General features: G+C 37.2%; 1 protein-coding gene across 12 annotated transcripts in view; it reads left to right on the top strand.

Moving 5' to 3' along the window:
- The window catches only part of CYRIA (CYFIP related Rac1 interactor A), a 60,725-nt gene extending 45,431 nt beyond the window's left edge, over nt 1–15,294 (top strand). For 9 of the 12 annotated variants that reach the window (XM_065681662.1, XM_065681658.1, XM_065681659.1 and 6 more), the window contains 9 exons: nt 1,974–2,095; nt 3,693–3,798; nt 4,864–5,000; nt 5,089–5,166; nt 5,438–5,554; nt 5,650–5,729; nt 7,610–7,736; nt 11,843–11,913; nt 13,134–15,294. In XM_065681662.1, coding sequence (XP_065537734.1) covers nt 1,974–2,095; nt 3,693–3,798; nt 4,864–5,000; nt 5,089–5,166; nt 5,438–5,554; nt 5,650–5,729; nt 7,610–7,736; nt 11,843–11,913; nt 13,134–13,197 — 902 coding nt within the window. In that variant the 3' untranslated portion in view covers nt 13,198–15,294. Of the gene's footprint in view, nt 1–1,517; nt 1,711–1,973; nt 2,096–3,692; nt 3,799–4,863; nt 5,001–5,088; nt 5,167–5,437; nt 5,555–5,649; nt 5,730–7,609; nt 7,737–11,842; nt 11,914–13,133 lie in introns of all 12 variants that reach the window. The other 3 variants (XM_065681670.1, XM_065681666.1, XM_065681667.1) reach the window with 3 other exon arrangements.
- The last annotated feature ends 648 nt before the right edge of the window (nt 15,295–15,942 follow it).

Below are 15,942 nucleotides of genomic sequence, written 5' to 3'. Positions count from 1 at the left end.
ACACTTATGAACTGTACTGATAAATAACTTACTCTTTTATATCTTAATATTCACTGAAAATGTTACTTTATTTAACTTATATTTAACTATTAAAATATAGATACTGATTTATAGATACTGATATATGTAGACAGGAAGACACCTGTCTTCCCTTACTCTGTTGTTGAATGGTATGTAACTGTTTAGCAAGACTGCTTTCTCCATTAAATTCAGAAGCATTTACTGTTTTGCTTATCACAAGGTGACAGACCCCTTACTGTGTATGAATGAGATTTCTTGCAGCTTGGGGAAAGAACCAGTCAGTAACACTGTAAACTTAAACTGACTAATAGGTTGGTTCAACAACTGTGTCCCGGGTGGGATTTTCCTGTTAAGGGGACAGGTTTTCCCTTTTTTTGCTACTTTCCCTTGCCTTTTTTTTTTTTTTGTTTGTTTGTTTGTTTTGTTTTTGTTGGGTTTTTTTGTAGTTCTGTAAAGTATTTTGGATATAAAACCCAGCTGAGTAAGCCCGCCTTTTTTTTGTTTTCACTTGTTCTGTCTTTTAAACATGATCAGGGAAAACTTCCATAGTGAAACAAAAGTCAAATCAGATTGTTTCATGTGCCCAATCTCATGGGACTCACTGTGACGTAGGAATATAAGACAGATTTTAAGTGTTAGTTTCTTCAGAGCTATGGACATGTAAATCTCAGCCATATGTCTCATTCATGCAAGGTCCCTAGATAACTTGAGACAATTTGAGACATTTAAACAAATTATCCTAACCTGAAATGTCATGGAGAGAACACTGCTCTTTCCATACACTCCAAAGTGAAGTGGTCCATTAGTTTCTACTGCGGGGTGGGTAAATGAATACAGTTATGGTAGATGGGTGGAAAACTGTGTCTTATTTCTTGATGACAGAAGATTAAATAGAAAAAGTACTTTTAAAATTTCTTGTCTATTAATGTTGAGATGTATACAGTAGCCCTTAATTGGTGTGTTTTGAACTGAAGGTATCTCATTGCCTTTAATTCAAACAAGTAGCCCTTAAGTCCTAAGATGCACCTTCAAAGTATTTTTTTCTTCCATAATAATTAAGGTTCTATCTGTACATGCAAATACACATTTAAAGGGAAAGAAAAAAAAGTATCTCTGTAGAAATTTTCCGGGAAAATGATTCTTTCTGCAAATACTGTTTACAGGTTTATATGTAGGTCATCCAGTCTTTCATCAGTGCCAGTTGTCTTGATGTTTTAAAGCAAGAGAAGGTAGAAGATGTCTAGCATGTTGATGTTCTAGGGACAACATCACTCCCTGGTGTGACACTGCTGTGAAAATCCCATCGGATGGTATTTGAGTGGGAAAATTGATCTACTTGGCAAGTGTCATTTCTCTTAACAGTAAAGGTCTATAGGTCACTCCCTCCCTGAAAACTGATCATTGACAGAGATGGATTTATTTTTTGTAACACGAATGATCTCTGACATAAGAAAAATGTTTATTTTTAACAATACTGTATCTGTATTATACCAAAGGAGAAATAAATTACTCTTATTAAGGAAGCCTGGAGGAAAGTCAAAGTGGCATAATATCCCACTGCTCCGTCCTCTGAAAAGCTGATTTTATCCCCAAGCTGCAAGAAAAGTGAACAACTCTTTGTAATTGAGCTGTAGAGCTTACGAAAGAAGAACGTTTTTACTAAAGGATTGATGCATTATCTGTTTCCAGGTAACATTGTCTTATGATACTGCTTCACTTTAAAATGCTGCGTTTTGAGAAGAGTCATTATGAAACAGAGTATACAAAAAACGTAGAAAGCAGAAACTTGGAAGTTAGTAGAATAGCAGTGCAGTATAATTGTATCGTTTATAAAAACACATCAAAATGGAGTTACACGTAGTCAAGCTGGATATAAAGTAGAACTGAGTAATCTTGCCACTTGCATCGCAGCTACCTTTTGACTTTGTGCATTTTGCTTTTCTATTTCATAGATGCACAGCCCACGGATGGAGAAAGGGAGGTATGGAATCAGATCAGTGCAGTTTTACAGGACTCAGAAAGTATGCTTGCAGACCTTCAGGCATACAAAGGAGCTGGACAAGAAATTAGAGATGTATGTTTGTTAATGACAGTTCTTTGGAAGCAAAATCAAGCAAAACTCAGTGTGTTCCTTGCTACTGTTCTGTATCCAAGCATGTTCTATGAAATGTTACGATTTAGAATCATAGAATGGTTTAGGTTGGAGAGGACATTAAAGCTCATCTAGTTCCAACCCCCCTGCCATGTACAGGGACACCTTCCACTAGAAGAAGTTGCTCAAAGCTGCATCCAACCTGGCCTGTAACACTGCCAGGGATGGGTCAGCCACAGCTTCCCAGCAGAGCCTGTTCCTATGCCTCACCACCCTCCTAGTGAAGAATTGCCTTCTTATATCTAAGCTAAATCTACCCTCTTACAATCTAAAGGCAGTAGCCTTTGTTCTGTCAATACATGCTCTCATGAAAACTCCCTCTCCACTTTCTTGTTGGTCCCTTGAGGTGCTTGAAGGCTGCTCCAAGAGCTCCCTGGAACCTTCTCTTCTCTAGGCTGAACAACCCCAACTGTCTCAGCCTTTCTTCACAGAGGTGCTCCAACCCTGTGATCGTCTTCATGGCCTACTCTGGACCCACTCAAACAGGTCAACATCCCTCTTGTGGGCCCCAGAGCTGAGTGCAGTACTGCAGGTGGGGTCTCAGGAGGGCGGAGTAGATGGAGGGAATCACCTCCTTGTTGAGGTTCACATGGGCCCATCTCTCAAGTCTATCTAAAAACTCAGAAAATACAGGTTATGTGTACCATTGAATACAAAGACCTAAAGTTTTTTTGGTTTTTTTTTTTTTTTTTACATCTTAAGCTTACTGTTAGTACTTACTATAATTTTTCACTTTTAATAGCACTATTTCATATGCCTCTTTTCATATATCTCATGGTAGAAGTCAAAGTTGAGGACGTGGAAGAAAATACTCATGTCAGAAATACACTATAGAAGAAGTTGAAAGTAGTATTCTGTATAAGTGAAATAATGAACCACAGTAAATTATAACCTTACATCCACTTTACAGGCATCTTATTCTGTGAAACTGGTCCAAAAGTACAATTTTGAACTTCTAACTTTAAATATTCAAGGCCAGGTTGGATGGGCCTTTGAGCAACCTGGTCCTGGAGCTAGGTGTTCCTTAAGGTCCCTTTTAACCCAGACTGTTCTATGATTCTATGGTTTTTCTCAGCTAACCAAACATTTTTGTGCATCAGCTTCACAGTTACTGTTAGCATGAGCTGTTGGTTACTTGAGAACCTGAATATGTTGAAGATTTCTAAAGCATAAAATGCTTTATAAAAGGCTATTTCTGCAATCAATAATCAGACAAAAGGTGTTACCTGATGCTTCTGCGATAGTTTTGCTCCCAAAAGAATATGTTAAAATGTATTTCTGTATATAGTGGTGTACTGGAATGAAAAATCTTGAATCAGTGCGTTATGGGGAAGAGGAAAGGTGGAAAACATAGTATTTTTTGGACTTAGTTAGTTTCCTATTCCTGTGCAGTGTAATTTCTCATCATTGTTCTATGTTTTATGGTAACTTTCTAAAATAATATGGTCGAAAAATCCCAAACCACCTTTTGCTTGTTATTTATACACCACAGTTCTTTACAGTAATATTTTCATTTCAGGCAATACAAAACCCCAATGATATCCAATTGCAAGAAAAGGCATGGAATTCAGTATGTCCTCTGGTTGTAAGGCTGAAGCGCTTCTATGAGTTTTCACTCAGATTAGGTGAGTCCTAGTTTAGTATGTCTATTAGGTTACTTTATATATAAAGAAATAGGAAGCTTCTTTTTCCACAGCCTTTTAAAGGGTTGTTATTATTATTTGTTTAATATGAACAGACATTTAAGTGCAATTAAATTTATCAAGGCATATTTTTAATCTTAATTTGGTTTTAAAATTACCATAGTTTGTTAGTTTGACACTTCAAGTAAGTCTGTATTCTCTAATTAGAGTACAAGCAAAGAATGCAATAAAACTGTGTCAAGTTTTTCTCTGGTGCATGTCACTCTCTGCATTTTACTGTTCCATATTGTACTGATGGAATTTATTTTTTCGTAATTTGGATACTTCAGAGTTTTAAAAGGAATGTAAAACAATAATACTTTGAGATATTTTAAAAACAGGGATAATGGGATAACTATCCCAGGGAGAAAGGGTATTAATAAACTCTCTCACACAGTGAAAACCTGAAGTTTTAAACTTGACTTTTTCATCCCTACAAACCCAAAACATGGTGTAATTAGTCCTTGAATTAGGACTCTGGAAGAGAACCAGTATGCAAAACGTATGTATGAAGTGGGAGAGCTCCCAGTGCAAGGAAATTCTTCTACAACATCCTGCTTATTAAGTTTTAATTTTTTGAGTTATGCTAGTAATTATAGCTGCGGGAGCCGAATTACATTGCTATCAGTGCCTAAGAGTACACTTTTAGTAACAGAGATGCCAGAATAATCTCTATACTGAGTTGATGGCTAATTGGGAAAGATGAACGATCTGACTATCTGAATGCAATAAAAATGCTTTCTCTAGAATTTTCGACAGAGAACCCGGGTAAAGGGTGATAAAAAGGAGAAAAGAGCTTACTGGTAGAAAATGGAGAGGAAGTGGCAGAAAGCCTGAACAGGCAGGTATCTGACTAAAGTTTCTCATCTTAGAATAGTAAGAAAAAGCTTTTCTATTAGGGTTCTGCATGTTTGGAGGGTTCATTCCCTTCAAATAACATATATTTAGATACTTAAAATGTGTCATAATGTGGACTGAATAGAATTTGTGCTTCTGATTTTTATTCAGAGAAAGCCCTGCAGAGCTTATTGGAGTCGTTGACGTGCCCACCTTATACTCCAACTCAACACCTGGAACGGGAACAGGCTCTAGCGAAAGAGTTTGCAGAAATCTTACATTTTACTCTTCGTTTTGATGAACTTAAGGTTAATAAAATCTTGTAATACATGATGGTCTTTTCTATGTATTTTGGACTGAAACTGATTGTTTCCTGTTTTTTTTTTTTTTTCAAAGATGAGAAACCCAGCAATTCAGAATGACTTCAGTTACTACAGACGGACAATAAATCGCAACAGAATAAACAACATGCATGTAAGTAAATAAAATGTGATCTGCTGCTCACACTGAGGTATTTGTCAGTGTTCATTTATACCATTTGTGGTAGTATTTTTTCTTTTGATTTGCTAGCTGTCGTGTTCTGTCCTTCACACTGAAAGTTAATCAGCAGTTCAGATGAAGCAAATTGAGTTGAACTATTCATGAAACAATCTGCTTGCTGGCATGAGCATGTACTGTGTCCTTTTCCTGCTGCCAGCAAGATTTAAAGAGTTTTGCTGACTATTTTTTCTCATGTTTTCACCAGCTAGACATTGAGAATGAAGTAAACAATGAAATGGCCAATAGAATGTCCCTGTTTTATGCAGAAGCCACACCAATGCTGAAAACACTGAGTAATGCAACTACACATTTTGTATCAGAAGTAAGTAGTGTGGTAGAAAAGGTCTATCACAGACATGCTTGATTGTAATTTTACAAGATGGTTTATTGAACCTTTGCTGTTTTTTGCCCTTCTAGAACAAAACATTGCCAATTGAAAATACAACGGACTGTCTAAGTACTATGGCTAGTGTTTGTAAAGTCATGTTGGAAACACCGTAAGTTTTACATTAAATCTTGTTCTTCTTGTGTGAGAGAATTTTGTATTGTATTTTACGTAGCCACCTGGGATAAACACAGATTTTTCCAAATGATTTCCTTTATGTATGCCTTAAGCTGCTAGCACCTTTATATGCAAAGAGTTGTATAGCATTTATATACATTTATATACAAAGCTTTGTATATAAAAGTGTATTAGAAATTCTTGCCTCCTATTTTAACCACCTTATAATATTTTCAATGAATTTTAATATATTAATATTTTAATGAATTCAGTTTTCTTAGGGGGAGCTTAACATGGTCAGCCTGCCTTTCATCAAAAGGTTAAAATAGTGTAATAGGCTTCATTGTCTGTGTCTTCTCTAACAGGACCTTAGGCCGCTTACTGTTTCTTGTTTGCCCATGCTGCTCACTTACTAGCAGGGGAGAGATTTTGGCTTTTTCACATAGTGATTTTACAAATTATGCGCATAGCCTATTTCAAAGATCATTTGAGTAGATCTTGTTTGGATGCAGCCATCTTATTCTGGATATGAGAAAGTTCATCTGTATAGAAACAGTACAATTGTATTTGCATCTAATAGTGTAGATAGAATGAGTGGGCTTGCTATTGTTTAGCTATGCATTTAGTCAAGTGCTTTTTAGGTTATATGTTTACTTAAGTAGAAAACACATACATGATAGTCTAGGTAGTCTTCTTGTCTTTGAATTGTTTGTTCATGGTGCCTTATAAAGGGCAGAATTCCTGAGGTTACTGTGTTTGTTTATGAAAGTTCTGGAAAAGTGTATGTAGGTGGTAGGACTCATCTCTCAATCCCAGGATATCCTAGTAAGTGAAGAGTAACCTTATGTGTCAGCTCATTTTTTTGCAAAAATAGAGAAACAAAGTTGTGAGTCATGTTCCAGAAGGTTGTCTGATACTTAGTTCTAGTTGTGGGCTAGTCGGGCATTTTCAATATAAAAATGTCTGTAGTGTTTAAATCTCTTCATGCTATGATGCTGTGTAAGAATAAAGGTTGAAGTTATTCTAAACTGAAAGGTAGTACAGTACAGATTTTAGTATTTTAATGATACATTTAAGTGAACAAATCAAGTATTATATTGAAAATCAGTGAATGACAGTAGACAAATCTGCGTATTATATATTCTAAATATTCATTAGAAAAAGTGTGATATTTTCTTTTTTTTAGGATTTCTGTTTTTCTCTGCTGTAGGTAATGTTTTCGTTTCCTGATGATGGTTTCAGGGATTAGAGCCAACAGGGGCTTTTAACTGAGCCATCCATATTCTTATTTTGGAAATGAAAAGTCAAAGAAACACTACTTAGAATTAGTTCAGTACAGTCCTGTTTCGTAGGCCTCCACATTTTAGGTACTCAGTGAACCTGGATTGATGAAGCTGCCTATAGACTTAGAAAGAGATCAGTGACTATGATCCACCAAGATGAAGTCCTGAATTTACTAGCTGCTGAAATTAGATCCCGCTAAACCATATCAAAGTAGGACTTTGAGCAAAAAGACTAGCTTTCCTTTAATATCCCAGTATGTTGTGTTTCTGGTGTTAAACAGAAGTACGATCAGTCTCCGTCATGTGCCGTGAACTGTGGAAATCTTCTGTGAAGCTTTCTGAGACGTCTTGCTGAAGTGAGGATCTGAACTGTGAAGGGGGTATTGGAAGAGGTTTACATATCTTCATTTGCTTTCGAACCATTCTTCTAAATTTGCTAGGACTTACACAATTCAGAGATTTTTAAAGTCTGAGACACATCTTCAACCTTAAAATACAATTTTAGTTCAGATTTCATGTGCTCATAGACTTAATTTGTAGAATTGTCCAGTACAAAGTAAAGACTGTTTCTTTTTTATGTTCTGTTTTCCAGAGAGTACAGGAGTAGATTCACCAGTGAAGAGACCCTTATGTTCTGCATGCGAGTAATGGTGGGAGTTATTATTCTGTATGACCATGTTCATCCTGTGGGAGCTTTCTCAAAGACATCAAAGATCGATGTAAGAGTGACTTTTCTGTAATACTCTGTAGATTTGAGAAAATTAGTCTTCAGCTCTTCTTAAACACAAGCTTATGGCTTTGTATGAATCATTTTAATTACTTTTGAGTGGCAAAATTTGGAATTTATCTTCACCTGCATACTTATATATATCAGCTAGTTTGAAATTAAAATAAAGATCAGGGGGTTTGTGGTTTTGTTTTGGGTTTTTTTTGTATTTTCTTCCAGACACGGATACTCCTTTTTCGGTTATCTCTGTTTTCCTGCCAGCTGTATAGTTACACTAAAATAATTTTGTATTATTTTGTATTATACACCTACCCTGGAGTAAGTGCTACGGTCATAATTTTTTACTAATCATGTAATTTATTTATGCTGAAATGCTCATCTGTGGCAGTATTTCTGCCGTAAATAAGCAGATACTCAACATTGTCTGAAATCTGAAGTAACAGAACTGAAATGTTACTGTTGTAATGTTGATAATGAGCCTTCGAGTTTAGCTTTGGCATAAGCAGTCACAAGGAAGTCAACCTTATTATTTCATTTCAGATACTGCAAGTACACACAAAAAAGTATTCATATCTTTGTTATGTGTTTTTAGGAGCCTAAAGCTTATCTTTCAGCAGGAATAAGCTGTTACAAAAAAAAAGGAAAGTCTACTTCAAAAGAAAATAAGTTATATACCTGTGTTATGACATTCAGTCTTTGTTAGCATTTTTCATCTGGAGATACAGGTATTTTACCGCATCTCCTCTTTGACTCTGTTTTACAGAGGGAAAGATATGTCAGAGGTGAATTTATTTGCTAAAGGTCATGCAGCAGATAGAGCCTGGGAATTGAATGCAGACTTCCTGACTGCTAATTCAATCTCTTGCCTACAGGACAGCACAAGTAAAATTTTGATAGGACCAAATATATAATGTGTGTACTGTGTTTCTCACATTTATCCTGAAACCCTGTAACCTTACAGGAAAGTTAGCTAGATGCAAACGGAAGGCAGGAGATGTATGAATCAGTTTTTAAAAATGATTACTGATCCCAAATCTTAATTCACCTCAATAGTTTAGTGATTTTTTTCTAATAAAAAAAATTTGTTAATATTTCAGCTGATCAGTTTGTTTTATTGTGAAAAACAATTCTTTTCTCCAAACTAGTCACTTCTTGGGGTCTGTTTCAAGAGAATTTCAGGAACAGTGGAACAAATTGCTCTTTCCTTACTTTTTCAGGACTGGAGACTCCATTTAAAGCTTCTCTTTTTTGGCTGTTTTAGGGATTCTGATTCTAACAAAACCAGAAAAGAATGGTTTGAATTTTCAGCCTTTTTGAGTTGGTCTGGTCTAGGCTGATCTGATCTGATCTGATGGGGCATGTAAACCTGTTCTGAGTGATGTGAATATAGTCCTGAGTTTTTCTAGTTCAGGAAAAGTAACTGTCACATCAAAACATGTGCTGCTTCCTGAGAATTTCATCTGTTCCACTAGTTGCAGAGTTGGTTTTATCTTCCAGGTAGATATGAGCCAACAGAGCAGGCATCAGGGACTATTAGGCCAGCTGTTGTGCAGGAGGCTGAGCTACATTTTCCACATAATTTTTATTGGCAAATTCACAGTCCCTGACTTCAGTTAGGTATTTCATCATCCACTTCCATAATAAGGCAAGTTGCTCTTCAGCTGTAAAGAACATACTGGCTTTTAGATTTAGCACTGTAATGTGACTTGAAAAATGAGACTTCTAAGTAAGATGGAATTAATCATAGAATCATAGAATAGTTAGGGTTGGAAAGGACCTCAAGATCATCTAGTTGCAACCCCCGGCCATGGGCAGGGACACCTCACACTAAACCATCCCACCTAAGGCTTCATCCAACCTGGCCTTGAACACTGCCAGGGATGAAGCACTCACAACCTCCCTGGGCAGCCGATTCCAGTGCCTCACCACCCTAACAGGAAAGAATTTCCTCCTTATATCCAATCTAAACTTCCCCTGTTTAAGTTTTAACCCATTACCCCTAGTCCTGTCACTACAGTCCCCAGTGAAGAGTCCCTCCCCAGCATCCCTATAGGCCCCCTTCAGGTACTGGAAGGCTTCTGTGAGGTCTCCACGCAGCCTTCTCTTCTCCATACTGAACACCCCAACTTCCTCAGCCTGTCTTCATATGGGAGGTGCTCCAGTCCCCTGATCATCCTCGTGGCCCTCCTCTGGACTTGTTCCAACAGTTCCATGTCCTTTTTATGTCGAGGACACCAGAACTGCACACAATACTCCAGGTGAGGTCTCACAAGAGCAGAGTAGAGGGGCAGGATCACCTCCTTCGACCTGCTGGTCATGCTTCTCTTGATGCAGCCCACGATACGGTTGGCTTTCTGGGCTGCAAGCGCACACTGCCGGCTCATGTTCATTTTCTCATCGACCAGCACCCCCAAGTCCTTCTCTACAGGGCCGCTCTGAATCTTTTCTTTGCCCAACCTGTAGCTGTGCCTGGGATTGGTCTGACCCAGGTGTAGGACCTTGTACTTGTCATGGTTGCACTTCATAAGGTTGGCATCAGCCCACCTCACAAGTGTGTGTCCCTCTGAATGGCATCCCTTCCCTCCAGCATATCAACCGGACCACACAGCTTGGTGTCATCGACAAACTTGCTGAGGGCGCACTCAATCCCACTGTCCATGTCAGCGAAGAAGATGTTAAACAAGCCCGGTCCCAACACCTATCCCTGAGGGACACCACTCATTACTGGTCTCCAGACGGACATTGAGCCATTGACCACAACTCTTTGTGTGCGGCCATCCAGCCAGTTCTTTATCCTCCGAGTGGTCCATCCATCAAATTGATATCTCTCCAATTTAGAGACAAGGATGTTGTGTGGGACAGTGTCAAACGCTTTGCTCAAGTCCAGGTAGATGACATCAACTGCTTTACCCTTGTCCATCAGTTCCATAGCCCCATCATAGAAGGCCACCAAATTGGTCAGGCGGGATTTCCCCTTAGTGAAGCCATGCTGGCTGTCACCAAGCACCTTGTTGTTTTTCATGTGCCTTAGCATGCTGCCCAGGAGAATGTGCTCCAAGATTTTACCAGGCACAGAGGTGAGACTGACTGGTCTGTAATTCCCCGGGTCTTCTATTTTTCCCTTCTTGAAAATGGGGGTTATATTTCCCTTTTTCCAGTCATCGGGAACTTCACGTGACTGCCATGATTTTTCAAATACGATGGCCAGTGGCTTAGCAACTTCATTCGCCAGCTCCTTCAGGACCCGCGGATGGATTTAATCAGGTCCCATGGACTTGTGCACATTCAGATTTTTAAGATGGTCTCGAACCAGATCCTCTCCTACAGTGGGCCCAAGGTCTTCATTCTCACAGTCACTGCGTCTACCTTCTAAGACCTGGGTGGTGCAGTCAGAGCCTTTGCCGGTGAAGACCAAGGCAAAAGAAGTCATTCAGAACCTCAGCCTTCTCCAAATCCTGTGTAGCCAGTTCTCCCAAGAGCTACCTCAGGGGGGCATAATCTAGACTAATTTCTCATTAGCTATTAGATATTTTAGCAATCTGAAGAAATAGGTACTTCTGGAGCATGACTCACTATGTATGAAACTGTGTTCTGAACAGGATAAAGGAATTTCTTATTTGTCTGTATTGACTAGGCAGGGAGTTCTCCCTCTTACTTTTCTGCTTCATTTCTCCCTTTGTAAATTTGGACAAAGTTTCAGCCTGTTATACAGTCTCCACGAAGATGTTCATTCAATGTGGTGTTTAAAATCAACATCATGGCTTTTATCTCAGATTAAATTCATAACCATTAGTTATGAAAAAAATCGTAAGTTATCACCAGTTAGGTTTACAGCTGAAAACTGAATACGGAAAATTACTTCCTTGTGTGCAAGTATATATATAAAAGTCAAAGTTAAAACGTCTCTGATAGTTGCCAACAACGACATGGAACTTGCTTGCTTTTTTTTTTAGTAAGTTTTGATTTTATTGTATCATATAAAGCAGCATTAATATTCAGTAGTGAAAAAACCTGCCTGTGTATGGTGAAATGTTTCCTTATTTTCAGCTAGTGCTATTCATATATTATTGTTCAATAGTGGCATGCTTCTGTTCCCAGATGAAGGGATGCATAAAAGTTCTAAAGGAACAACCACCCGACACTGTGGAAGGGCTTCTGAATGCTCTCAGGTACGTATGGAATAATTGTTCTATTCAGCCATAATAAATTCCAATTTACTTTTTTTCCAGATCTCTCTATATTTAAGACTTTTCACCTTAGAAGCTTGATTTATTAAGAAAATTGTCCTTTCAGGTTTGCCTTCATCAGCTGTTTGGTTTTTTTTTTTTTGAGTAATACTCATTTATGTTTATTTCATTTCACTTTGATAAGCAAACACTATTAATAATGGAACTCATAATGTCCTTCTTGAGAGACACTTAAGGCTTACTTTATTGCCTGAAGCTTATCTTAAAAGGTAAATAGCTTTGTTACATAAAATACCCGAGCAACTAGAATATTTTAGAAGTACATAATTTCTCATATTCTTGATAATTCCCTTCCCTCTTTCCCCTTTAATATGACCCTGTTTGTTTGGGTTTTGAAATTAGAGAAAACAGGAACCTAAATCCCAGTCCTGTAGCTAGGTGTTCAAGGTGCTGTCTTGGGAAGGAAGACACAGTGGCCTGACTTTTCTTAAGCTGATACGGAAGTCTTAGTGCCAAGTTGTTCAAAGCGGTACTGAATTCTCTAGCTGTTGAATTCTTGAATAGAGTGAGAACTACACCTCCATATTTGCTTATTATGTTTTTTGAATTAAAACTGATGTGGAGTTAAATCCTGCAGTATCAGGTGTGCTTTGAGCTTATGTGGTAATCAGTCAGCCTACAAACATAAGCAATGGAGAATGCTTCGGCTTAAATGTAAAAAAACCCCACACTAATGCTTTTCAGTACTCCCAGGACATTGAAGAAAGCTGCTTAAAATTAGATTTACACACTATGCCAAAATTCAGTCTAGATTCCTAAGTCCTTTTATATTTACCCTGTTTCTTATGTATTTCCATGATCTTACTTCTTTTGAGACTTCTAACTGGAGGGAAAAAAAACAAGAGATCATTTCAACCCAGAATGATGACAATGTCATAGATGGATGGCAAGCAGTATTTAGGCAGGATTTACCCACAGTTCTCCACCTAGTAACAGGGAATAATTTAATGCAAGGGGTATAGAGAAGATAAAGAACACCAGACTATTAACTGTTATTAATTCCAGTGATCAGTGATGAGAGGAATATGTAAGTTTTTCTTTTGTGTAATTGAAATACATTGATTTCAAAAACAGGTACTGAAGTTTTCAGACTTTTCTAATACCTGTTCATTTTGTAAAATGTTTTAACTTGTTACTTCTAGGTTCACTACAAAACACCTGAATGATGAATCTACTTCAAAACAAATTCGAGCTATGCTGCAGTAGTGTCCTGAGACAAGTAGATGTTTGTATTGATCACAGAAGATGTGTATGTTTACATAATTTAATATAGTTTGATGTTAATACTTGTGTGTATTTACATAACCATTTCCTTCACATTGCTGAAATATATGAATCTGTTCATAACCTGACTGACTTTATATAGCACAGCCTAAGTTTTTATGCTAGCCTTTATCTTTTGACTTTTAGTATACTTTTTTACTTGGATACTTCAACTACTACAGTTTATCTGTACATTTTAATCCTTAAACACCTCTCTATCAGAAAAGTAAGTAGTAGTGAAGACAAAGTGGAAATCAAATAAAGAGAAATGTCAAAGACAACACAGAAAATCAACTTGAAAAATGGAGAAATTTAACGTAAGGGAAAGTAAAGTTCATGGGGTATGTTTTAAGAATGTGCACAGTTTTTTAGTCAGTTAGTTTATGAATGGGAGAATACCTAAATGTTCATCACTCTCATAAGATACATTGTCTTTCCTGTAAAAAGTGGAGATCCACCTAATTTTAAGGCTTATATGCTGGCTGGCATCCAAAAACCTGTTGCAAAGAGGTAATTTTTCCTTTTTTATTAAGTATAACTTGTACCTTTCAATAAATGAAGAAAATAATATCCTTTTTCAGGTTCAGTATAAATAAACAGAGAAGGTGTTCTAAGACCATTGCTAGATTTTGAAAATTCTGTATAATTGTATTAGATTTAGAAAGGAAAGAGAAAATACTAATGCCTTGACTTAACTAGAAATGGTTTATCAGTGTAAATATACAATGATGAACATTATGTCTCAGACAGGGCTACATAGTAAGTAATCCTTTTGCTGATACAAGCTGGTATAAAGCAGAACACTCTGCTGTAGCAGCAAACTTCCCTGGAGTCAAATTGTTGTTAGAATAGGGATGATACAAATAAGTTTTAAGAGCTGAGCTGGTCTAAGGAACGTCATCAAGTTCGTTGATAGTATTATTCATTAGATAATTCAGAGTTAACACAGAAATATTTGTCAGCTGACAGCTCTCCATTGGTTTTCAGTTGGATGTGATTGATACTTCAAGGATTTGAATTCCTTGCCAAGTTGTTTATTCTTACTTTTTAGTAATTTTTCCAGTAAATGGAATAGAAATACTTTGCCAAAAGCAGCAAAGTGCTCATGCTCTGTTCAGTGTGTCTTCTGGGTGGTCTGCCATTGCTGTAAATATTCTTGCAGAGGTCACGTTCTGAAAACGTGTTTGGTTTTGTGTACTTTGCTTGCATGTATGTGTGAAAACTCCAGTGCTCGTGCACAGATTCAAAGGTGTGTTTGCTTATTCCTGTGTATGTGGGTCAGGGTTTGTGTGCTCTCACTGGAATTTCCATGCATATATCAACATTACCTTAAAACTTTGAAGATGCATTTGGTCTGCTGAAACTTGTCTGTGCTGTGACAGATTGAGTCATTGAACTCAGTCCTTAAACAGTATTACTGTCGTAAGTTCTTTGGAGTAGGGATTGCCTTAGAGTTTATTTCTGAGCAGAAGGACCGCTATGAGGTTTCTCAAGCCTGATCAGAACCCTTAGGTGCCAATGTTAATATGTGTTGTGATACTGGACAGCACTGCAGCTCCAGCGTTCCTGTCACAGTTGTAGCAGCAGATCACTATGTTGTTGTCAGGAACAGAATTAGAAATCACACTAGGTTTTGGGGGTTTTTGTCTGGAAGCAGTGATTACACTGCTTTTTCACAGTTGTAAATCCACTGTTTACAAGCTCCGTTTTTAATGGGGGACATCTAAAAATATATATTGGGGAAAAGCCTGCTTTGTTCATAGTCATTTACAGTTAGGTAAATCTAGGTGGATGACAGTTCATTCTATTGAGCTTTGGTAACTGAAGTTAATACATGCTTACCTGCAATTATTTGTCAAACAGTGAAGTCTTTAAGTAGCCCAGAAGAAAGCTATTTGTCACTTGTATAATAAAAATGTAAACCTTAAAGCATTCTGTGAGTTGTCATGTGCTGTTAGCTGAAGTTACTGAGTTTCTTTGCCTGCTCTGACGTTTTTGTACAGAAGTTTGTTTGAAATAATAAAAAGTTTGGTACAGTAAGTATTGAGGCTGTCTATATTTAGAGACAACATAAACAGGTTGAGAAATATCTCATTTAAAGTTTTGGATCTGACATACAGTAGGCTCAGCTTTATGTATCCAGTTTATTTAAAAAGCATTTAAAATGTTTCACTTGTATGCCACAACAGTATAACCTCACATCACATAATTCCTGTTTTTTTTCTGGTGATTCTGTACTTGTCCGTCATCTTGACCAGGGGAAATTGTTGATACTCTTTACAGAGTAGAGGCCATGAATCCCTTCTATGATTTTTATATCTTCATATCCGTCATATTAGGCTGTGGTGGCCATCTCAGGTATTTATAATCAATAAGGTTGTCAGAGGATGATTCATTGAGCCTTCAAAATAAGTGCAAATTAATTGCTCTAGGAAGAAGAGGTATATAGACTAATGGTCAAAGTTACTGATCTCCATTTTATTAGTGTTTCTTCTTGACTCATCATTATGTAAGAATACATATTTGTAATATGATAAATATTTAAGACTCATAATGTCAGCATTTCAGAGTGTGTATTAATGGCTGTGACTAGTTTGGGTCAGAATAGACCTAAAGATTTGCTTGTTTTGTGGTCAAAGAAAATATTGTTTTAGTATGGTATGAAATTGAAAGACTAGAATTTGCTGC

The sequence above is a fragment of the Lathamus discolor genome, chromosome 5 (assembly GCF_037157495.1).
Source record: "Lathamus discolor isolate bLatDis1 chromosome 5, bLatDis1.hap1, whole genome shotgun sequence".
Lineage (NCBI taxonomy): Eukaryota > Metazoa > Chordata > Aves > Psittaciformes > Psittacidae > Lathamus > Lathamus discolor.
The sequence above is the reverse complement of the archived record's forward strand: the minus strand, read 5'-3'. Positions and strand labels throughout refer to the sequence as shown.